The sequence below is a fragment of the Calliphora vicina genome, chromosome 5, assembly GCF_958450345.1.
Source record: "Calliphora vicina chromosome 5, idCalVici1.1, whole genome shotgun sequence".
In the NCBI taxonomy this organism is placed as follows: Eukaryota; Metazoa; Arthropoda; class Insecta; order Diptera; family Calliphoridae; genus Calliphora; species Calliphora vicina.
The window spans coordinates 77,345,938-77,371,136 of record NC_088784.1 but is presented as its reverse complement, the minus strand read 5'-3'; the positions used below and the strand labels follow the sequence as shown (position 1 = coordinate 77,371,136).

Genomic DNA, 25,199 nt, shown 5'->3' with positions numbered 1-25,199 from the left:
CAGTCGAGGTCTCTACACCCGAAACAATTGAAAAAAAGATATGATGTTGGCCAATCGGAGATTGAAAGTGCGAGAGATTGTGGAAGCCATAGGCATCTCACATGGCTCAGTGGTTTCAATTTTGAATGATAACTTCGGATACACACATGCGCAGTTTCATGGCAAAAATTCATAAATTAGGCTACAAAATGCTCCCTCTTCCGCTCTATTCTCCGGATTTAGCGCCGAGTGACTATTTCTTGTTTCCAATCGTGAAGAATTGTTTGGGTGGAAAGAGATTTGACTCCAAAGATGAAATCATCTCACAAAAAAATACCTATTTTGATGAACTCGACAAATCTTATTTTTTGGAAGGGATAAAAAACATTGGACAAAGTGCATAATGCAAAACAAATACATATCTTTAATTTTTTTATAATTTTTTTTTGTATTTATTTGACAATAATAAAAGAAAATCATATACAATGTATGTGTAGTAACTTATTAATAAGAAAAAAAAGTTCTCTTGCTGTATAATAACATGCACAATTATATAAGGAAATAATTCCAAAATGTGTTAATTTTTTATGACATGAATGTGTTATATAAAAATAAAACATAAGGAAATATAGTAAATAATAAATGAATGAAAATAGTTTTATAATATAAATGTTTAGCTCAATGTAAAGCCAAATACATATATTTGTGGTGGCAAACTAAATTCTAAATACATATTACATAAACATATTTTTATATATATAATTATAAAAGGAGAGGCAGTAACTTAATATTACACAGCATGCAAGATTGATTTCAAATTCTTCAATTATTAATGCAATACAAAGTGTTTTTTTTTACATACAATTTAAAATAAAAATATTTATAATTAAAACAAAAGAAATAAAAAGTTAACAAAATTTAAATTTATAATTTTTCCAAAGCAGTAACATAACAATTTAAAATATATAAGTCTTTTTGTGTATTTTAATTTTTAGAATTTATTGTAAATTCACAAATATGTATTTCATAACGAGAAATTAATAATATTATAATATAATTTTGGGTTAAAAAAATCTTTATAAAATTTGTTCAACTTAAGGCCAATTTATATGGATAGTAATAATAATATAATAATGATGATGATAATAATAATAATAAGCATGCTTGTATTGAATTTATAATATTCATTTTCATGAGTTTTAAAATGTATGTATGTTTTTTTAAGGCAATATTTAATTATTCGAAATTTCGAATGTTACTAGAAAACTACATATTACCCTACTACTATAACAATTAAAAATTACATTTAATTAATACATATTTTATCATCTAAAACAATTAAATGTTGTTTATTATGTTTCTATATGGTTTATGAAAAAATATGCGTTTTTTGTTTGTTTGTGGTAATTGTTGTGATGATTTTAATGGTGTGGTGGGTATGTATGATTGAAGATTTTTAAATCTGTTTTGATTTCATTTAATTTTTGTTTCTTTTATTATTATATTTATATGAGAATGTTGTAGTTGTTGTGGTGGTTACATGTCCATTTCAAACATCATTGAATTTTTATGATTATCCACATCTGATGAAGATTCTGATTCCAATCTGGCACGTAATTTATTCGATTTTTTATCAGTTGTTTTATGTTTATTGGAGTTGACATTTTTGCAATTGTTGGCCACATTTTGTTGGTTATTTTTCGATTTGAGATATTGAGCACTTGGTGAAGTGGTTGGTAGTGGTGCCATGGGCTAAAAAGAATAAAAGAAAATAGACGTTTTATAAACTTTGAAATGTTAGGATTTTAAAAAATAAAGGGAAAATCTTGAAAAAAAATATACCTTTGGAAAAATTTTATTAAAATTGATACTTTATTAAAAATGGTATTTTCAAAAATTGTACTTTTTAAAAATGAAAATTTATAAAAATAGTACTTTATTAAAAATGTTAGTTAATCAAAAATTGTACTTATTTTATATAATGGTACTATTTTAAACAAGTAAGAGAGCTAGCTATCTTATATAATATGCACCAAATTATACTTTAAAATAAAAATTTTAAATATTTTTAGATAAACAAAATTTAATTTTTTTTCAAAATTGTGTTTTTCTTTTTTTTTAAATTTATAAAAATTGTTTTTTGCCAGTCATGGTGAAGATAAAAATGGTACTTTATTAAAAACTGTACTTTTTTAAAAAATTGTACTTTTTTAAAAATTGAAAATGGTAATTTTATCAAAAATGGTACTTTTTAAAAATAAAACTGGTACATTTTAAAAAATGGTACTTTATTAAAAACTGTACTATATTAAACAAGTAAGAGAGCTATAGTCGACTGTGCCGAATCTTATATACCCTTCACCAAATTATACTTCAAAATAAAAATTTTAAATATTTTTAGGTAAACAAAATTTTTTTTTATAATTTTTTGTAAAAAAAGTTTTTCGAATTGTTTTTTTTTTAATTTTAATAAAAAAATTTCTTTTAAATTTAAAATTTTTTTTTGTTTTTAAATTTTGTAAAATCACGCCACCAAAGTGATATTTATATGGAAAGCACAAACAAAATTTAAAAAATTTGTTTTTGTTTTATATACAAATTTTTCAAATTATGAAATGCAAACCAACGCTTGAATTTTGGTGCGTTTGTTCTGTTATGAATTTGTATATAAAACAAAAACCAATTTTTCAAATTTTTTAAATTTTGTTTTTGCTTTCCATATAAATATCACTTTGTGACGTGATTTACAAAATTAGGGCCTTAATATTTAGCGAAAAAAAAACTTTTGGTGAAAAAATAATTCGGATTAAAAAATATTTTTTCCGATTTTGACTCATTGTAGGTCCAACTTACTATGGTTTTATATACGTTGTTGCAAAGGTCTTTGAAATATCTATCATTAGATATCCATATTGTCTATATTAATGACTTAGAGCTAGTTTCTGGGATAGAGATAATCTACATTCTTCGCTTAAACCTAAATTAAACTAAAAATTGTGTTTCTCACTTATTGTTTATATGCTATATAATCTAGGTTTAACTGATCATAATTGGTGAGTATAAAATAATAATAAATAAAATAAACAATTCAGCACAGCAGCTCTTTGTTTTTATTTGCTTTATTAACATCAATATAATTTTTAATATACATTTTATATACTTTTATGTCGCTTTTTCTTTTAGAAAGTTAAAATTTACAAAAAAAGTTATGTAACGCGGTTGCTTTTTCTTATAAAATGTATAGTATTGCCATATTTATATGAAAAAATTTGAAGAATAAACATGTGATTTGACTGAAAAGTATGGCAATGCTAACAAAATTAATCCACTAGTGAGAAACACAATCATTGGTTAAATTCCGGCAAAATATGTTTCAGGATTAATATAACAGCGTGTTAAGCTGAGTTTAACTGACAAGTAAGAAACTAGCTCTTAGTAATCCAGATATATGTAGGTCAAAAATCGAGGTTGTCCTGGGTTTTTCCTTATATCTGAGCCATTTGTAGACCGATTTTAAATAGCAACCAAGCCGGAAGAATTCCGGAGATATTGATGTATGAATCGTGTATGTACGTTAGTTTGGGGCTTCGGAAAGTGAATTTCAACAGACAGACGGACATATATAGACTTTATAGGGTCGGAAAATTATATTGTGGAAATTACAAACGGAATGACAAACTTATATATCACTTCTCACAAAGGTGAAGGGTATAAAAATAGTACTTTTTTAAAACTGGGACTTTAATATTTGAACCTTATCAAAATAATACTTTATTGAATATGGTACGAATTAAAAATTGTACTTTATTATAAAATTACACTTTATGAAAAAACAGGTTCCAAGAAGTTTTTACTAACTAGTTCTCAGAAATCTCTATGAATAAAAGTACTTCAGATTAAAAGTACGAAGGAATTAATTCTTAATTCAATTTTCAAAATCAAATTTAATATATTCTCTTAACCATTCCATTAAAACATTCAGCTTGAAATAATTCGTTGTCTTAATTACTTAACTCTCCAAATGTATTGAATCCATTCATTTAAGAATTCAATCTTTTAAACCAATTTTTTCCAATTTATTTCCAGAAACAAATTGAACGAAGAAAAATTATTTTAATACAATTTGTATTAGATTTGAATTAACAAACACTTTATGTTATTTATTAATTCTATTATCAATTAATTTAGCGATGAATGAATTCTATTTAAGTAAAAGCCTTTGAATGAAGCTGAAAAATTCGATTTTCGGAATAGCATTAAAAATATAGATTTAAAAATTTAGTGAATTAAGCTAAAATTGAATTAATTAATTAGAAGCTGTTCATTAGAAGAATAATATTTTTGAAGAGAACTAGTAGCTCACTACTACTTTTCTAATTGAAAGTGAGAAAAAACAAATTGAAATCCAGAATTCCAAATTAATAGACAATCAGTAACTATCAGGCCTGTCACATATTTTGTTCGGAATGGTTTTAATTCCGTAGTTACAATTCCGATTGATTTCGTTTTATGTTCTTCAGATTCCGTACAATTTATTAATTCCAAAAATAATAATTAATTCTGTATTTCTGATTTTATTTTTAACAGTGTTTTTTATATTAAAGCAAAAGTGAAGTTTTTGCTACAGAAACTGATTAAAAATTTTAGAAAAACAAATAATTACAAAGAAATATCAATTCCACTTTGAAACTTGAAAGTGGTTTCTTTCCGAAAGAAATTTTCGTTTTAGTATTTCTGAAGAAGCAAACAACGGAATTAATTCCACTTTCGATCGGAATGGAATTCTGTGACAGGCCTGTATATATATTTGTTCCTTATAGTTTCTGGGTTGTACTGAGTACATTGCTTTCTTTTAGACTTAGTTGATTATTTCTGTTACATACATATTATTTAAAACCACCTTTCTTAGCTATAAAATTGTGTTCGAATTCAAAAAAGAATACAGCAAGAACTATTTATAGCATTTACATAAAATAATCGTGTACCTAACCTACAGCAATTAAATGCTGTAATCGATTAAATAATAACGAATGAAAATAACAAAAAAAATATATCATGAATAACAAACAAATTAACCAAAAAGAAATATAAATAATAAACAAAAAAAGATACTATGTAGAGTACATTTGAAAACAAAGCCAATATGTATATTATAATTACAAAATAAAAAATAATAATACCATCCTCAATTGCCATTGGCAGTTGGTTGTTAAGCTGGCCGGCTGTTTAGTTTAGCAGAGCATAGTATGTTGGCATAGTGCCATAATTTCCTTGTTTTGTTTATTTGCATATTTTTGTTTAAGAAAAAAATAAATAAACATACACAATTTTCAATCATAAACAATAACAAAAAGTAGCAATAAAAAAAATTTACGCAAAAAAAAAGTTAAATCTGTCATTTGATACTGCGTCACTACGTAAGTTTGTGTATCGTTAGTGATGGATCCCATTATTTTCATACAATTGTACGATACATTTACAATTTTCTTGGTAATTTAAAACAACTGGTTAATTTAGATGAAAACAAATGAACATAAGTCAAATTTCTGTTTAACACATTTTAAATTAAATTTTTCTTTCAGCTGGCCTTTAATTTATTCAAATAACAATTTATTATACATATTAAAATGGCAATTTACCTTATTGTCTTCATAATCAGCCGAATCTCCTTCGCTGAGACGTCGCTGCAGAGCTCGTTGTTTGCGATCACGACGTTTTTGATTCTTTTTACGTTGTCCCAAGATGCTGGAGTCTAATCTGTAAAGATTTAAACATAATTTGTTCGTTGTTTAAATCAATTTAAAATTAAGTGATTTATTTTAAAACAAATCAAAAAATTAATTTTAAATATGCCAAAAACACATACAATTTTGAGTATTTTTTAAAGTAAATTTCTAAAAATTAAAAACGGAATTGTACTTTCTTGAAATGATACTTTCTTAAAAATGGTACATAATTTCTTAAAAATTTTACTTTCAACAAATTGGTTTCGTCTTATACTTTTTAAAATGGTACTTTTCTGAAATTGGTACTTTTTTCAAAAAGATACTTTTTCTAAAATAGTACTTTCTTAAAATGATATATTTTTAAAAATTGTACATTCTTCAAATTGGTTGTTTCTTATAAAATGTACTTTATTAAAAATTTTACTTTTAAAAAAATGGTTCTATTTTTTTGTGCCATTTTCTAGATTTTTAATAGCAACCGAAACAGGTCAATACCCGACATATTGATGTATCAATCATGTTTGTAAGTCATTGTGGGACTTTTTGATTTCAACAGACAGAAGGATATGGTGAAGGTTATAACAAAAATGTCACTAAAGTATGTACTTTTTTCACCCAAAAAATTCTTCACACAAAAAACATTTTCCAGCTAAATTTTTTTATGAAAAAATAATTTTTTTGTTTGTTTTGCAATAAAAACATTTTGTTATAGTAAAAATCTACAATCACTTACCTAAACACCTGCTTCTTGATGACCTCACTGAAACGTACCGTCTTCTTGCAACTTTCTGACAGACCAACGACATTCTCCTCCGGTATATCACTAAACGATTGTGAAAAACGCAATGAATTGAAAGCACTGGTCATGCCATCGACTGAAGTCGAGTAGGCTGATGATGAGTATTCATCAATGGAATCGCAGGAATCAGATATTGAAGGTCTCGGCTCGTAACGACTGTAATGCTTGAGAATACCTTTGTACGATGAACTACCGGCGCTAAAGCTTATAGCGCTGTCACGAGATTCCGAGAAGCTTCGCTGTTTGCGTTGCTGAGCAATAATCGAGTTGTTGGAATTATTATTATTACAGCTATTAGCTAAGGGTACATTCATAGACAGTGAAGTGGCATGTAGAGATTTGTTAGATTTCTCGGTGCGTTCGGGTGAAGAATCCTCTTCATCGTCATCGGCATCATCAGCATTTTCATCGTGTTCGGTTTCGTTAGCTTCGGACACTGGAGTGGTTATTAAATTTTGTTGCAGCTGTTGTTGCTGTTGTTGTTGTTGCTGCTGTTGATATGCTTTTATATCGTCACAAGCGGACTCGGACAGGGAACGACGTTTTTTATTTTTACGTTTTTGTTTTTTATTAACTTTCTTTTGATTCTGCTGATTTGAGGAAGCTTCACCACCCTGGCCCACAACATTACATTCCTCTTCATCCTCTGTAGTATTGGCATTACAAGTAGACATTTCGACAGGTCGTGATTTTATTTCAATTTCCACGGTTTTTTCACATTCCGAACGTTCTATTGAAATGTCCAAAGACTGTTCCTTTTGCCTTTGTCTGGACTTATGAGCCACCTTAAACTTTTCCTGTATTACATACTCCTGTAATTGATCACTATCTAAACCAGCTAGATAGCTAGACAAACGCTCGACATTTGTATTCAAGTGTAGATTTAAAACGACATTATTTTCCCATGCTTCCGCATCGGCATCTAAGATTTTAGCCTCTTTATCCTCGGGGGACAGCTGTATATAAAATGAATAATGTGTGGGATAATAACCACTGCCGAGGGATATGAATTTCAAATGTAGCATATTATCACTACGTTTTATTTGCAGTGAATCCTCCTGCACGTTGCGTACATGCAATACCCAGGACATGGTATTGTCCAAAACATTACAATCGAATTTGGCAGGTAATTGGTAATCAATATTTGATTGTAGAAAATGTTGTTCTGCCGCTGCTAAATTATTTCAAATGAAAATATTCTAGTTAGACATTGCCTAAAGATTTAATTTTACAATGGAATATTTTAACACTTACCCTCTTCTTCTTGTTTCAGGGAAATTTCTTCACTAGCCTTGTTCAATGTATGTTCCATATTTGTTGAACTGATTTCCTCTACGGGCGATTCACTATTACTCGATAACAATTCATCGCGCATATCACTCTCGACACCACTATCTTCACGACTCAAGTGTAGCAGGCTCTCATGCATTTGCCTTTGCTTTTCTACACTCGCTCGTATCACGGGCAGCGTTATAACCAAACGTCTCGTGTCTACATCAAATTTAGCCGAACCCTCCTTATCGTTCACCTTAAACGGTAAATCTATATTCAAGCGATATTTAGCGCCGGCACGTTCACTTAACAAGAACACTGCCTTCTCAGTAACATCCAATTGGCATTCGTTGCTTGAATTTAATAGGGGCAATTCAATGTCTACAACAAGTTCACGCGGTGTGGAGACATGTAATTTAGCATCTAATTCATGTGTGTATTCAGTGAGATCAACATCATGGCGATGTTTTAATGTGTACTTTGGGGTGCTATAATCAGATGATTTATTTGTTGATGTACTACAGTCGATCGTTTTCATCGGCAGCACTTTGGGTATGCCAGCATTGTCCGACGGTTTAGCTGGATAAATATTTTCAAGGGGATGCGGTTCTTCGCATTCGGCTGGTGGATCTTTAGCCAATTTACGTATCACAGTTGGTCGAGCAATACCCTTGAATTCTAGTTTGGGAAATTTGATGTTAACGCGATCTAAGTTGACCTATAAAGGGTGGACAATTAAGAAATGTAATTTTAGAAATTTGAATATATTAAAACATTATTAAAGTCCTACAAATAAATTATTGATGTCTGATTAATTTTAAGAACAATATAGAATATTTTTACCCACCTTATATTCTCTCTCAACAGCATCCAGCGCTGTATCTACAAGGCACTTATGAAATGATGTATTACGTTCGGCCAAATACAAGGCATCCGGATGGAAGACAACATCGTATACCCGACAACGTTTCTTATTATTATCCAGATCATCACGCGGCGGTGCCTGAGCCATTGGTATGGACCAACTCAGGCCACGTGAGCCCGTCTTAGGATCCGAACATATTTCATTTGTAGGCTTTGCTACATGTTCACTCTTGGCACAGTTGATGAAACATTTCTGGTTGCCATCCTGAGATGTTTTAATGACGAAACCCGGTTGTGGATGTATGAAAACTACATCAACACCACGTTCAGCTTCAATTTGTTTGATTTCCTCTTCATAGCGTTTACGATTCTCCGGATCTTGGATCTCTTCTATATAATCAAGGAATAATTTACGAAATTCTTCCTTTTTAAGAGCCTCCGATATCCGTTCGAATTCTTCTTTTGTTATGTCGGGATGTTGTTGCTGTTGCTGCTGATTGTAGGATGATGCTGATTGTCTCTGTTGTTGTAGTTTAGGATTTGCGGTATGATGATGTGGTGTAGTACTAGTCGAAGTTGCGGACATGACGCAATTTGCGTATGCAGTTTGATAATTGTTTTAAACAAATGATGATAAATGTTTTTATTTTAAAATTGCGCTGTCTTCAATTATCCACAATAGTCCTGACAGGATAGTTGTGTTTGTAGTTTTTGATTTTTATGGAAAAATGTTTTGTCAAATAGAATTTGAAATTTCTACAGGCACGCCACACAATTTTAGATAATGTCTTGTTTTAATTGCTCAATTAGTTCAACTATTGTTATCTGTAAAAATTTAAAAAAAAAAATATGTAAATATGATTAATAATCTTCCGTTTACATTTTTTTGCTTAAATTAATTAAATTTAAACAAATATTTGTGTTTGTTATTTTATCTTAAACTATTTAAAAAGGTATTCCACCTGCTCGCTTATCATATTGTTCTACATAATTATGTATGTACGTATTATTGTGATTAGCCGGCTAATTTGTCATTGAAGTGTTTTTGATAATGAAAATAAACATTTAAACAAAAAAAAAAAAAAATTAACCAATAGTAAATTTCTACGTCATTGTTTGGTGAAATGTTATTCTTTGGGTGAAATATTAATAAATTAAATGATGAAATAGAATGTTTGTATTTCAAAGATCTTTGGCACACACTTTTTAAGAAAGATGAAATGGAAAAATTAAGAAAAATTTTAATACTAATCGTATTTTATTACGCAGCTGTTTTATTACAATTTGTTGTTACTTTTAAAGAAGACTTATTTGAAACAGTTAAAAAGTAAAGTTATTTTAACGGTAACAATATTTCAATCACTTTGGACTTCCCTCCATTTTTTCTTACTGTTAAGCATTCAAATATAACAAAAACTATTGAAGGTCATACCGAACCTTATCAACAAAAATCATTTTTCAACAGTAATTATCAATTATTTACTATGGAAATTTAGGTTTAATTTGTACACAAACTTTCTGGCCCATTTAACGTATGTGGCAAAAATGTGATTTAATATACCGATGTTCGCAAATTTTATACCCTTCACCATGAGTGGCAAGGGTATCTATAAGTTTGTCATTCCGTTTGTAATTTCTACATTTTTCATTTGCGACCCCATAAAGTATATAAATTCTGGATCGTTATAGATAGCGAAGTCGATATAGCCATGTCGACAAACATGATTGATACATCAATATATCGGGAATCTTCCGGTTCTGTTGCTATTTAAAATCGATTTTCGATTTTTTGCCTATTTTTTTTATATACATATGTATATCTGGATCTGTATATCTGGATTACTAAGTCATTAATATAGGCAATATGGATATCTAATGATAGATATTTCAAAGTCCATTGCAAAAATGTATATAAGGCTATAGTAATTTGGACCTACAATGGGTCAAAATCGGGAAAAATATTTTTTAACCGGAATTTTTTTTACCAAACTAAATTTTTTGTCATAATTTTTTTTCACTAATAAGTTTTACAAATTTTTTTTTTTGAAAAATTAAAAAAAAACTATTTTGGATTTTTATTTTTTTTTTTTTTAAAAAAATTTGGATTTTTTTTTTAAATTTTCAAAAACAATTTTGAAAAATTTTTTTTTTTAAATTTTGTTTACCTAAAAATATTTAAAATTTGTATTTTGAAGTATAATTTGGTGAAGGGTATATAAGATTCGGCACTGGCGAATGCAATCGAATTACGCAATTACCTATTAGTTATTATTTTAAAATAATCTACAAACTCTCGTCTATATTCCGATCCGCTTGAAATTTGTACCGTATATTCCTTCATATCTGGAACAATAGGATACTTTTTATTTTTAAAGTGGGCGTGGCTCTTCCCATAAAAATTAAATATTAATTATGGAATATCTGGTGATCTATTATTGTGAAAGCCGCAAAACAAATTTACTTCGGTACCATTGTCCGCTTTTTGGCTGAAAATGGGCGGAATTGGAAAAATGGGCGTGGCACCATACATTTTGGTTATTTTCGAATACCTGCAGAACTATAAATGTGACAGTCTTCAAACTTAATACAAATCAATTTCTTATCAGTGCATGAAGTTTAACCAAAAGTGAGACGGATCGGTACAGGGGTTGAGTCACCTCCCATACAAAGTAAACAGTTATTTCATACTTTGTTCGAATAGCTCTCTCATTTTACATATATTTTTTTTTTTACTGTAAACTTTTTATTTCATTACGATACTGGTAGCGAAACAGACCGGATTTTATCTATTATCTTATAGATAATGGATTTATTTCCTTCAAAAAAAATCCACTTCTCATCCTTTCATTTCCACCTGAGGTAAAATATAACAAATTGTTACCGATGCAAATAGAAAAATGATCAAAAAAATAAATATACAAATATTAGTACTTTTCTTTTGTTAAGATATTGAAATAACTAAAGGCCAGATTTTCCAAATAGTTTTTTAAAGTATTATGACAAAACATAACGTAATTCATAATGTGTCCTGAAAACCTATATCTCAACTAGTTTTTTCTTTTACCACCGTTTCTTATGAGATTGAGATCTTATTGAGTTGCAAGCAAATTGTCGTGCTAATCTTCAAACTAAGGGCATAACATCGTTTAAAATGGATCGGATTCGAATATATTCATAGTCACCCCTATCGCGAATCAATATTTCACATGAAATATTTTCCCTTTTCCTTTTTTCGTTCATCAACTTTGTTCACGTGAAAAAATTCCCCTTGTTGTGAAATTTTTAGATGGAATTTTGTAAACAATAAACAGCTGCTACGAACAAAATCAACTATTGTGAATGTAAAGTCAATAGTGATATTCCCGATAGCAATTTTCCCTTCGAGGGAAATGGATATTTCATGGGAACAAAATTTCACATGTTATTGCCGATAGGGCTGAGTATCTTTTATGATGTTTGATTTATTTATTGTCACTCACTGCAAGTGGTACTTTGGATAATTTGAATATGTGGAGAAGTTATTTGTAATCTATGGTAGTGTTAATAAAGTTCGTATTAAGCGAATACGGTACAATATTCTATTATACTGTAGATTAGAAAAATAAAACATGTTTTTAATGGCACTTCATTACTCTTGTCTTTTTCAATATACTCTGCACAAGGGGTTCCACTAATTTCTTATCAAATAGCCGGCGGCTTATATGTCATTGAAATAATAAGTATTGATAAGAAACCAAAACAAAAAAAGTAAACAAAATTGGGTAATAATAAACTGATTTTTCTAATCGAAACAAATACAAAATTTGAGTACATTAATTCACACGAGTACGAGTGCTAATTATTTTTACAAATTTTCAGCAAATGTTTTTGGCTTAAAAAAAAGTTTTAATAAAATTTAGTTTACCTGCTAATTGTTACTACAAAAAAAACAGCGTATTAAAAACTAATGAAATTAATATGTAATAGCAAATAATATTGAATTGATTTTAATAATTTCAAGCTAAAGTTACATGTTATTAAAATTTTAAAGAAATCGTAACTTAAGTAGAACAATTTTCTAATTTTCTAAACCTACATATTTTATAAACATTTGGTATTTGGTACACACACTTATGTAGACCATTTGATGCTACATTTTTTTATTTTTTATTATTTTGTTATCAACAAATTTTCTATTCTAAAAACGCAATTGAAAGGCAAATTTATTTATTTATTTGCGTTTAATTAAATATGTATGTAGGTACGTAAACGAAATAAATAACACATGATTTTAAGGTAATATTTCAAATTCTCAATTATTTATGTAGCTGATATTTAAAATTCATGTATTTTTAATAACTATTTGTTTATTGTTTAAATGCGTAATAATTTATACATACATACAAAACTAAAAAATATTTAAATTTTATGGCATTCTTTATAACAAATATAAAAAAAAACAACTTACGCAATTTTTTATGAAAATACACGTTGTTTTCAAAGTTTTTTTTTTAGTTTAGTTTTAGTTGTTTTTTACTCTAGTTTTGTTGTTTATTGTTTGACCAATGTATCTATAATGAATACGTTTTGAATATTTAGATCTCAGCACAAATTTACCGGCAAGAATCCGCCACAGACCACAAAATGAACGGCAAACGACAAGTTTTACATAGCAGCAATAGAACCGAGTACAAATTAAGAAAGTATTACGAAGCAAAACAAAACAATAATAATAATAAAAAAAAAGAAAATAACAAACAAAAAAAAAAAACACAACAATACTTAATAGAGAGAGAATCATCAACATTTGTCCTCATTTTGTTTTGACTTTTATATTCATATACTGTGGTAGTCGTTTTACCGCCCTCCTTGCCCCTACACACAGCGGTTGAAATTTGTAGCAGCGCTAAAAACTGATTTTTTTTATAATCTAAACTAATAAGGAATTCCAACTGGCCAACTTTTTGTTTTCTTTTATGTCTGTCTGTTGAAATTAACTTTCCGAAATCCTCAAATAACTTACATAAATTGAAACATCAATATAAATGCTCTAGTCCCGGTTCGATTCCTATTTAAATTCGGAAAAATATATAATGGTAGATTTTTCAAATACTTTTTCAACAACGTATATAATCCATAGAAATTCGGACCGACAATGGGTCATAATCGGAAAAATTATAATTTAACCTGAATTTTTTTTAATCGAAATTTTTTTACAAAACAATTCTTTTCACCAAAAAATAGTTTTTCGTCATTATCATAAATTCTACTTTTGTGAAGGGTATATAAGATTCGGCACAGCCCAATATTTTTCGACCAGAGCTTCGAATTTATTAATTCAATTTAAGCTTAACTCACTAAAATCTTAATTCAGCTATTAATTCCATTTAACCACTCCCAATATAAGAAATTCATCATTCAAAGGATTTTACTTCAATAGAATCCAATCATTGTTGAATTAATTCATAATAAAATTCATTCAACATTTGAAGGGTTGTCTTAAGCTTTATTGTAATAAGTTTGAATGGAAAAAATTTAATTAATCATTAAATTGTATTAAGCTATTTTGTAATGGATTTCAGTTAAAGAAAACTTGAATGATTCAATAAGGAATTAATTCTATAAAGAATTGATTTTCAAAAAAATTAATTCTACACGCTTGAATACACAAAAAATAGAAATTCATAATTGGAATGAATTTTTTAATAACTATTATTAATCGAACATGGCTTTTTTCCCAAACTTTTAATAGTTGAATTACCGACTGATTTAGTTCAAAAATGTTTGTATTAGTGAATGGTAAATCGATTACGATTATGGTCGATTTTCAGGGTCTAAAAACGTTTATTTCGTGATCGATTATATACTCCGATTTTTATGCTGAAATCGATTTTTGATAACGATTAATCGAAATAGAATTTTTAGAATTGACATTAAAATTTGCAATATATTAATCTTCAGCTGACATCGGAAAATATTCACGGAGGACCTCATTTTTTAATGGGAAATTTTTTCAACCTTAAGAAATTTTTATAAAAAGTGCTACGAAATTTTTTCCATAAAATTGTTGTCAAATGTTTGCCGTTACAGTTTATAAAATGAGCACCTCAACATAAATGAGTTATAATACTCTTCCAAAATATGATTTTAATCCGTAGTTATAGCGTATATGAGTCATTTGCTATAGTTTCCAAAAATGCAGGTCGATTATTAAAAAATCGATTATTGGGTTCGATTAATCGACTGTAAAAATCGTAATGCAAATGGTTGATCGAAAAGTCGAAAATCGATTATTAGCTTTTCGTACCATTCACTAGTTTGTATAATCAAATCTTTCAAGATGAATTAACAAAATCTGAAACGTAAAAAATATCATTAAACATCCATTAACATAAAAGCATATACACATCTGCTCAAAATAATAGATACACCTAATTGGAAAAAATTTAAATGGCGGTAACATTGAAAATTTCCTCGCAAGCGTTAAGAATACATCATATTATTAAAATTTCTATCTGGCAATGTCATGTCAGTCAAAAATCTGGCAACTATTTGCTTTCATGTTGATTTTTAAAAACGAATTTATTTGAATTACAAAAAATTATTTGCTCATAAAAATAGATACACATCAGTAATTTGTAATTTGTTTATATACAATTTTTTTTTGTGCAATTTTTTGTTCCTATTTACGTGAAACAGGAAACAATTTTATAAAAAATAGGACTCTTTTGAAGAAAATGGGACGAAATCATCATTGTACCGAAGATGAGAAAAAAATTGTTCAAACGATGAGAAATCAAGGAAAATCATTACGGGAAATAGCAAAGAGCATAGGAAGATCTTTACATTTTGTCCAAAATGCTTTATCTAAAAAACAAAAAAGAGAAACTCGCGGTAGACCAAAGAAAACCAGTCCAGAAACAGATAGGCTGATCGTCCTTATGGTTAAAAAAGACCCTTTCATATCATCGAAAGCTATTTCTGCGGAGCTATGTAACGAAATCAGTCCACAAACAGTTCGTCGTCGTCTTTTACAAGCTAAATTGCCGGGAAGAATTGCCAGAAAAGTGCCACTAATGCGCCAAAAAAATATCAAGACAAGATTAGAATTTGCTGAAGAGCACTTACAATGGTCCGGGTGTGAAGGCGAACAAAAATGGAGAAATATTTTATGGAGCGACGAAACAAAAATAAATTTGTTTGGAAACGACTGCCAAAGAAATGTACGCCGACCAAAAGGAAAAGAATTCCACGTTAAATTTACAAAAAAGACGGTAAAACATGGCGGGGGAAACATAATGGTTTGGGGTTGCTTTTCATGGAATGGTGTTGGTCCGATATTCCGAATAGAAGATACCATGAATGCTAGTGGGTATAGAGACATATTGGAAAACGTAATGCTTCCATATGCATCGGAAAATATGCCATTAATATGGACATTCCAGCAGGACAACGACCCAAAACATAGTTCAAGATTAGTTAAAAACTGGTTCTTGGAGAATAACGTACCTGTTTTAAGCTGGCCCAGCCAATCCCCTGATTAAAACCCAATAGAAAACTTGTAGAGTGAATTAAAGATAAGGCTTTCGAAGGAAGTTTTCAAAAATAAAGACGATTTATGGGAGAAAACGCAAAAAATATGGTACGAGATTCCATTGGAGAAGTGTCAGAACTTGATATCCAGTATGCCCAGAAGAGTGGAGAAAGTTTTACAAAACAAAGGTGGATATACTGGATACTAGCTTAACTTAATAATAAACTAATTTTTTTAAGATAAAATTTATTAGCTTTTGTTTAATAAGAATTTTTAAAAATATATCTATTATTATGAGCACCAAATTTTTCGAAATTTAAGAAATTTAATTTACTTTATAATATTTATTATTAATTATGAAATATTTTGTTTTTGTTTTTTACTCTCCTTTTAACTATAAATAAAAATCGACTGAATTTTTTTTATAATTTTACAATATACCATTATTTTTTTTCGTTTTTAAAAAATAAATTTTGGTGTATCTATTATTTTGAGCAGATGTGTAATTCTCTTAAAAAAATGCAGTAAATTTCGCGCATATTTTCTCATTTTGTAGCTGCAAATCATAAAAAAATTTCAATCATTTTTGAACAAAATATTTCCCGTATGATTCTTAAAAATATTTCAGTTACATCATGTTGCTCAACATTTCTATTTCTGGACACTTCTAATTGTGGACAATGTTGTTTACCGGCCAGCAGTTAACATAACTGTGGACATTATTAACATAGCTGTGGAACATACAACATTGAATAAATGCTTTGAGTTGATCATTATGTAAATAAAACTTACATGAAGCTACTGGAAGGAAGATGTGTATAAATAGTGGCAGCGGTTGCAGTCGAGCACAAATTGTTGTGTTAATTTGAATAAATAAATAGTTGTTACATTTTTTAAACTACTAAACTGCTTTTATTTGCAATCGAAAGTATAGGGTTTATTTAAAGGAAATAAACCACCCTTTTTATTAAAATGTAAAAATATAACAATATAAATAAAGAATTATTTAATTGAATGCTTAAGAGAAAAAAAATTAATTTGATTTTGAAAATTGAATTAAACATTTTTTCGAACTTCTGCTGTCGTCCTCTAATTTTTAGAGATCAAGTGTTTGAAAACTAACCAAAGGTCATCCCTATAACAATATATTCAATCATGCTAGAAATATTCACTAAACTGTATTCATATAAATTTAGATGAGAGTAAAATTATTGCTGTAAATTAATGGTATACATAAATGAGAGTACATAAGAGTAAAAATATATAAAAAACTATAAAATATTAATAATAAAAAATAAATAACATACATACATAAAAAATGTAAATATAAAAAATAACAAACAAACTGATTAGTTGGGTATTATTATCAACGAGTGTGTAGGACGATTACAAAAGTAGGGGTATTATTACAAATTACATCCATCCACTTATACAAATGTACTATATAGTAGTCGCTATAAACAATTTAGTCGATAAAATGTACTAAAAAAAATTCTACTGGGAGTAACTAAGATAAATTTAAAACAAAACAAAAGGGGGAGGGAGGTAAGAAAAAAAGCTCTAGGGTTTACATTTTATTATTAGTACATTTAGGGTAGAGGTTGTTTTTTTTTTTTTTTTTTTTTTATTTCTTTTAAATCTTATCTATTACAGGTGTTTGTTATATACTTTATTCATATACACAAACATAGATACACATTGTATAATGAAAATATTTTATATTAAACACATGACCAATTATTTTATCGATAAAATATTAAAACAATTATATCAACGGAAAAATTCCATTAAAGGACAAATAATTTGAATTTGTTTAATAACAACACAAGTACATAAAATATAAATACTAAAGTGCATGCATGGAATTGGAAGAGTTTTGAAGTTATTATTAGCAATTTAAAAAACCTTATCGAAAACAATAGATTTGAAAATAATAAGAATAACAAATTTTGGAAAATAATTTCAAGAAGAGCTCATATCAAAAATTCGAAAGAATTAATTCTTAATTAAATTTTCAGAATCAAATTAAATTTTAGCTCTTTACCACTCCATTAATGCATTCAGCATGAATTAATTTGTTGTCTTAATTCCATAGTTCTTCAAACGAATTGAATTCAATCCTTTGAGAATTCATTCATTAAAGAATTAATTTCTTACTGAATCTTAAAATTTTTCTTTAATTCAAATCCATTAAAAAAATGTATTGATTAAATTTGTCTAAAATTCAAATCCATTACAAATAGAATGAAGACAAATTGTATATATGTATTTTCTACCAAATGGTTGAGCTGCATATAAAAAAGTTTGACAATCAGTTTAATGAATTCGGACCAAAATAGGAACAAATATTTTTTTCAAGAAAATAAATTTTTTTTAAATTTTTCGCCTAAAATTCGATTCACCAAAAAAAAATTTTACCAACTATTTTTTTAATAAAAATTTTGTTTCACCCAAAAATTGTATTCAATATTCAAAATTAAAAAAAAAAAAAATTTTACCAACTATTTTTTAATAAAAATTTTGTTTCACCAAGAAATTGTTTTCAATATTCAAATTAAAGTATACTTTTGAGAAGGGTACATATATAAGATTTGGAACAGTCGAATATACATAGCTCTATTACTAGTTTTCAATTCATTTTGTAAATGATTAAAAGGAAAACAAAATTGAATGAAGAAAAAATATTTTAATTTTGATTTGATTTAAATTAACAATTTAATCGTTCGAAAATTTATGTGCTGTTTTTCTATAGCGAACGAGTATTTTGAGTGGAAATTTAACATGTGTTTTCTTATTGTAACAAAAACAAAATACATGTAAAACTTCCACTCAAAGCGCTCGTTGGCTATAGAAAAACAGCACATTAATGAATTTTATTAGGACTTAATTCCATTATGAACTAATTTAACAATGAATGAATTCTATTCGAATAAAATCCTCTTAATGAATCCAAATAATTATGGGTCGATTATGGATGGCAACCGAACTAAAGTTGCTTTGTGAGTTTTAGTCATTTGTAAATGGTTTTAGGCAATGAATTCTTAATATTTTTTAATTCTGAATTAAGATTTTAGTGAATTAGGCTTAAATTTAATTAATTAATGTTAAGCTCTCTATGAAATGCAGATTAGATATGAGAAGATACGTACAAAAATGTGATAAAATAGCTTTTTTGAAACTAGAAAATACTCAAACAAAAAAATTACTAAAATTAATCACACATACGAGTGTTGTTTTTGTTTTCACATAGTTTTTTTTACTAATAAATTAACAAAATATATGTTTTTGACAACTGAGTTAGGTCCATAGAGAAAATATACATAGAGGGAAAACTAGAAAAAAAACTCAAACAAAAAATTAAAAAAAAATTAAAAATGTTACACATACGACTGTTGTTTTTGTTTATACATTGTTTTTTTTTTTACTAATACATTCTCACCACTTAGGTTTTTGACAACTGAGTTAGGTCTTTGACATGAGAGTTTCCGCCTTATGTATATTTCACTAAAAATTTGGTTATTAAAAAATGCTCCACATTTCGATTGTCTGCTATTATAAGAGAGTCCTACAAACAGATTCATTACAATTTATGTTTGGACTTTTATATTATTAATCCTCAATTGGCATTAAAATTGTGGTTATAAAAATTCTCGATATTTTGCCAAACTGCTGACATCTTTGGCCAATTGCAAAACAAGTAAAAATATACACAACTGGAAATCTTTAAAGTAGTTAAACATAAATTAACATATTCTAAATATGTAATAAACAAAAAAATCGTTTAAAAACATAGGTATATGTATATTTAATTTCTTAAATCGTTATTTGATTCGTTTTTCATGAAATTTTACTGTAAAACTTGATTGCAATAGCGCAAGGCAACATACAACAACAGCATTACATTATACAACGAGTGTATGCATGATTTTTTTTTGTTGTATTCTTTAAAGTGGTTTTAGAGGTCAAAAAGTCAATAAACTTTTCTGCATTTGCTATTTTCTACATTAACAGGGGCACCTACACACATACACACACAGAAACGCTTTCATACAGACGAACGTACCAACAAATTTTTTCCAACTTTTTATGTTGAGTATGCATTTCGATGTGATGGAAACTATTATTTGTTTCCACATAGAAATTTTGCAGTTAAAGAAACATGTTGGTTGGTTGCTTGACTCGTTGTGGTACTTGAGCAAAGATTATGGATGGATGTGCATAAAAATATCTACTTACAAACTGTATGTATCTTGTATATGTACATGTTTTGCTACATGCCACAAATAGGCTATGCTGGATGGTATTAAAAAGCTAGCAAACAGAAAAACAAGTTGTCAGCGATGATGGAGTATGACAAACACTCTTTTCTGTAGTATGTTGGTGCAAAATCCAACAACATTGATTTTATATAAAGTGTTGACAAATAAAGCGGTTTTAAATAAATATTCGCAGACTCTCCCTTAATTTAAAAAGTTATGGGCCCCTAAAATGTTGATATATGTTTGTTAATACACTCCCATATTATAAAATGGATAACAGTACTTCAAATTTGTTAAGCACCCAGAAAATATCAGACTATATTCGTCTTACCTTCGAGAAGGTGAAGGAAAATTATAAGAATTAAACCCCACAAATAACTAACCTGAAATAGTTAAAATTTTGGTGAAAATCCAATAAATTTTACATTGTCGTGTCGTTGGATGGATGTTGTTCATTTTAGACAATGTTGTACTTCATATAAGCCACATTTTTGATACTAGATCAGCACTTTCAAAAATTATAAACAAATTTTTAAAAACTCAACGTTTGGGAGTAAGACAAGATAATTTAATAGCAAGAGACCTTAATAAATTCCACAAAATTACTCCCCGGGATGTTATAAATAATCAAAAATCTAGTATTGGTTGCTATCGCCCAGTGAGCCTACGACTATACAATGTGGCAAAGAACATTTAAACTGGTGGATACTGAAAGGTAATGGTGTTGTATTTTCGGATGAATCCAAATACAATTTAAGTGGCAATGATGGCAGAACATTTGTATGACGGCCGAAGTGAAAGAGCCCGAAGTACAGGGTGTTTTTAGTAGCCGTGAAGTAGACACGTGGCAAATTTATAATGGAATAATATTCGATAAACCAACGTGTTTTAATCGTTAAAACATTTTATCAAAATCAATCATCGATTACTGTGACGATGAGAAAGTTACGTGAAATTTTGAAATGGTGATGTTGATTGGCCTCCACGTTCGCCTAATGTGACTGCTCCGGACTTCTTTTTGTGAAACATAGAGTGGAAACAAGAAAAAAAACTGAAACAAAAAATTACTCAAAATAATCACACGTACGAGTGTTGTTTTTGTATTCACATATTTTTTACTAATACATTCTCACCACTTAGGTTTTTGTAGAGTTTCCGATCTATGTGTATTAATCTATGGTATTTATCATTCAATAAATTGTATTAAGCTATTTTGTCATAGAAATTATACATAGAGACGAGACACTCCGATTTGTGAAACAAAAATACAACAAATCATATGTTTGATACATCAACGAAATAGATTGACTAGCATGTATTTTGTTGTTGCAAGAGTTAGGTTTTTGACAACAGACTTAAGCTGGCCACACACGGCAGATACATTACTGGAATAGTGTTATTCTTTGGGAATGCTTGAAGAGAAAATATTTGATTTTGAATATTCAATTAAGAATTCTTTCGAACCTTTAACTTCAAACGGTGTTTAATTACATCTGCCAGCCGTTTTGTCTCAATATTTATATTCCATTAAATCTTGTTTAAAAAACAACAACAAATAATTTTATTTATTTATCAGACCGTTTGAATACCCCAATTTTTTTTTTTAATTTCGATGCCAAAAAGAACTTATTCGATATTTGTTAATTTTAAATATTTTGCCCGCCTAAATTATATTAAAAAAGCGCTTTATGGTCAACAATATTTGACTGGTTTAAGAAAATAGTATACAAAGATTTTCTTTTTTTTTAAGTACATAAATATGAAATATATACATAACTATGTATTTATTTAAAACCAGATAAATGAGACATGTTATTCCACATTTTGTGCCCACTATACGTACCTATGGCAGGAAACTGAACATCGATTTTGAATCTGTTATATCATAATTTTCAACGTAGTACAATAAATTATTTTTAAACTTCTCAACTTTTGGGAGAATTTACAACTTTAAATTAAAAAAAAAAATTGCGCAGTTCTACAATTTAAAATATATTTTATTTTATCTTATATTCGACCGTACACTCTTGGGTTATTTGTTATTCTTTGGGTTTTGTATACAATTGAGGGAGCATCTACTCCAGCCGGCAAACAGCTGATAGGGAAAAAGTGTAAACATAGAGAAAGGGACAGAGAGTACGGATGATTATGTGTGTGCGTAAGAGAAGGTAGAGAAATATTGAAAAGAAAAATAAATAATAATCCAAGAAAAAAAACAACGTGGTGGTATACGTGCCTAACCAGAAATATCAAAAACGAACATTACAATAACAATATAATGAAACCATGGAGAACTATTAAAATATACATATATGTAGTTAGTTTTTTAGTAGTTTTAAAAATGTTTATGAAATTTCTAGAAAATTAAAAATTAACACGTGGTTTTCTCATGAAAGGGCTGGCCATAAAAGGGCGCTCAAACAGAGAATGGAATATTTTTAATAAATATTCAGTTTAAATAATAAATTAACGCATAGTTGTTGTAACAATCAATTATAAGGTCCATATTAAGCTTTAATTTATAACAACTTAATGTTTTATCTTCAAACAAATTGTTTGCTTTTCACTTTACAAATATCTGTATAATAAGTGCATATATAATTTTTTCTTATTGAATGTAATACATATCTATATACTTAAATAATAAATATATACTGTATATATATTTATATACAAACAATATGTATTTCTTATTGTATATATGTACGAACCGGCTTTTTTCTTTATAAATATTATTTATACACAAAAAAATAAATGTATTAGGTATTGCTTGGTTCTTCGTGGATTTTAAATGTCTACTCACACTTTTAAGTCTTATTTTCCATAAAACAATTTAAGATTTACTAAAAAATTTCTTTTTTTATCTTTCTGTTATTAAGCACAAATTTGTTTAGACAGTTTCAATAATAAATAACAACTATTTATTGCGTTTGATTTTTTATTAAAGCTTTTTTTAACTTTGTATTTGTTGTACAACCGTTCGCTGCGAATTGATTTTATCAACTGTTTTGTTGAACTTTTTCTGTTGTGTTTTTCACTGTAGTGCAGTGATGCCATATGAAATCAATAAACAAAATTAAAATTTTGAGAAAAAAAATTTCAAAATCATCAACACAATTTTTGAACAATTAATAAATCCAAAATATGTTTTCAAGATACAAAATTATCAAGTCTTGTATCCATTTATTAGTATTATTAATTGCCATGGTAAATATTTAGACAATTGGTAATGACAAAATTGTTAACGCTTCAGCTCAGGCAAATTTGTCTTGACAATAATATGTGTGCACTATATTCTGGATCGTTATAGAGTCTATATAGCCATGTCCGTTTGTCTAAAATCCACATATAGTTGAGATAATTTCAATTTTTTTTATAAAAATTTATATTACAATTTTTTTCAAAATTTTTATTTTTCGGCCAAAATTTTTCTTACCAAAAAAGTAGCGATACCTCCATTTTTCACAATTTTTTTCCATCAAATTTGTTTTTTCTTTAGTGAAGGGTATTTAAAATTCGGTACAGCTGAATATAGCACACTTAATTGTTTTTATATAATATGGATAATTTATTTAAAATTTACATAGCATTGGGCATTCATCCCACAATTTCTTAAAAATCCATTTAGAAAAATCGTCAAATCTGGCAACAGTGTAGTCTTTTACATGAAGTTTGTTTTCAAGGCGAATTCATATAAGGTGACCTCATTAGCCCAGCTGATCATCAGCTGTTTTGCCCAAACTGTCAAAATTGTTGGCTTGTTGTTTACTTTCTAGTGCGCGCCAAAAAATTTAAAAAGTGAGAAAAAGCATAAAGTTTAAAAAGTGATATTAATAATAATAAAATCAATTTTAAAATATGCGTGTGTGAACTTATTGTAAATTTAAATATCCAAAGGGAAGTGGAACTTTGTTCCGCGTACCTAAAGATGAACTAAGTCGGAAGAAGTGGAGTGAAATTTGCCGAGTAAATCTCTCGCCACAAACACTTTTTGGCTTCCAGTATTAAATTTCTTTTGTTCACCACGCGTTTGAACTCTTCATCTATAATATTACCATTCTCCACAAGAAATAAAACAATAAATAAAAATAAATATAAATCTTTCACTGGTTTGTTGTTAAATTCCAGTTTATTATTAAATTCGCCTTGCTTTATACACAGCTGTTTTTTTGACAGATTGGGCAAGAAAGCAAAAACAAAATGTATGTTGTTTTTGTATTGTTGTACTTGTTGTAGGGATGAGGTCACCTTATATGAATTCGCCTTGTTTGTTTTGTTCAAGGTATTTATAAAAGGTGTACTCCAAGGCGTATTTAACAAGGTGACAGCAGTGGCGAATTGAAATAAATACAGGCGAATTCACTTATTTTTTATATATAGAGTTTGACATACGGACGTACGGGCGAATATTTTTTATATATGTAGTTTGACATTTGTGCGAGTTATTTCTATAATCAGCTGTGCTGCCGATGGCACCTTATTAAATGCACCTTGGTGTACTCGTTAGCCTAGCTGATTATCAGCTGTTTAGACCCCAACTTTCAAATTTGATAGAAAGGCGAATTCATATAAGGTGGAGTCACTTAGAAAGGTGACTGCATCACTACAACAAATACAAAAACAACAGGTACTGTGTTTTTGTTAAAAGGTAAGTGAACTGTCAAAGTTGCCTGTTGTTGTTTTTGCTTTTGGGTTTGTTGTATTATTTGCGACAACAACCACAAGTGAATTGACAGTTCAAACTGAATAAAAAAATAATCAGCTGTTTCATCGCAGTCACCTTTTTA

At 28.3% G+C, this 25,199-nt stretch overlaps 1 protein-coding gene across 5 annotated transcripts; it reads right to left on the bottom strand.

Moving 5' to 3' along the window:
* Positions 1 to 402: 402 nt before the first annotated feature.
* On the bottom strand, positions 403 to 23,402 carry Nop17l (Nop17 like). 5 transcript variants are annotated; one of them, XM_065512576.1, is made up of 6 exons: positions 23,216 to 23,402; positions 8,624 to 9,465; positions 7,759 to 8,494; positions 6,439 to 7,678; positions 5,619 to 5,736; positions 403 to 1,731 (listed from the first exon to the last, which is right to left on the bottom strand). In XM_065512576.1, the coding sequence occupies exons 2-6, from the start codon at positions 9,224 to 9,226 to the stop codon at positions 1,516 to 1,518; spliced, it is 2,913 nt and encodes a 970-aa protein (XP_065368648.1). In that variant the 5' UTR covers positions 9,227 to 9,465; positions 23,216 to 23,402; the 3' UTR covers positions 403 to 1,515. The 5 variants fall into 5 exon arrangements, with proteins under 5 accessions (XP_065368648.1, XP_065368650.1, XP_065368649.1 ...); XM_065512578.1 differs by lacking the exon at positions 23,216 to 23,402 and adding an exon at positions 23,124 to 23,207; XM_065512577.1 differs by lacking the exon at positions 23,216 to 23,402 and adding an exon at positions 22,256 to 22,421.
* Positions 23,403 to 25,199: the final 1,797 nt, after the last annotated feature.

Bases quoted from the DNA above. Each gene is read 5' to 3' on its own strand.
- Nop17l (XM_065512576.1), bottom strand. From the start codon at position 9,226: ATGTCCGCAACTTCGACTAGTACTACACCACATCATCATACCGCAAAT. The intron at 8,495-8,623 runs GTGGGTAAAAAT...CACCCTTTATAG, and splicing joins CTGTTGAGAGAGAATATAAG to GTCAACTTAGATCGCGTTAA. The intron at 5,737-6,438 runs GTAAGTGATTGT...AAATCTTTACAG, and splicing joins ATCAAGAAGCAGGTGTTTAG to ATTAGACTCCAGCATCTTGG.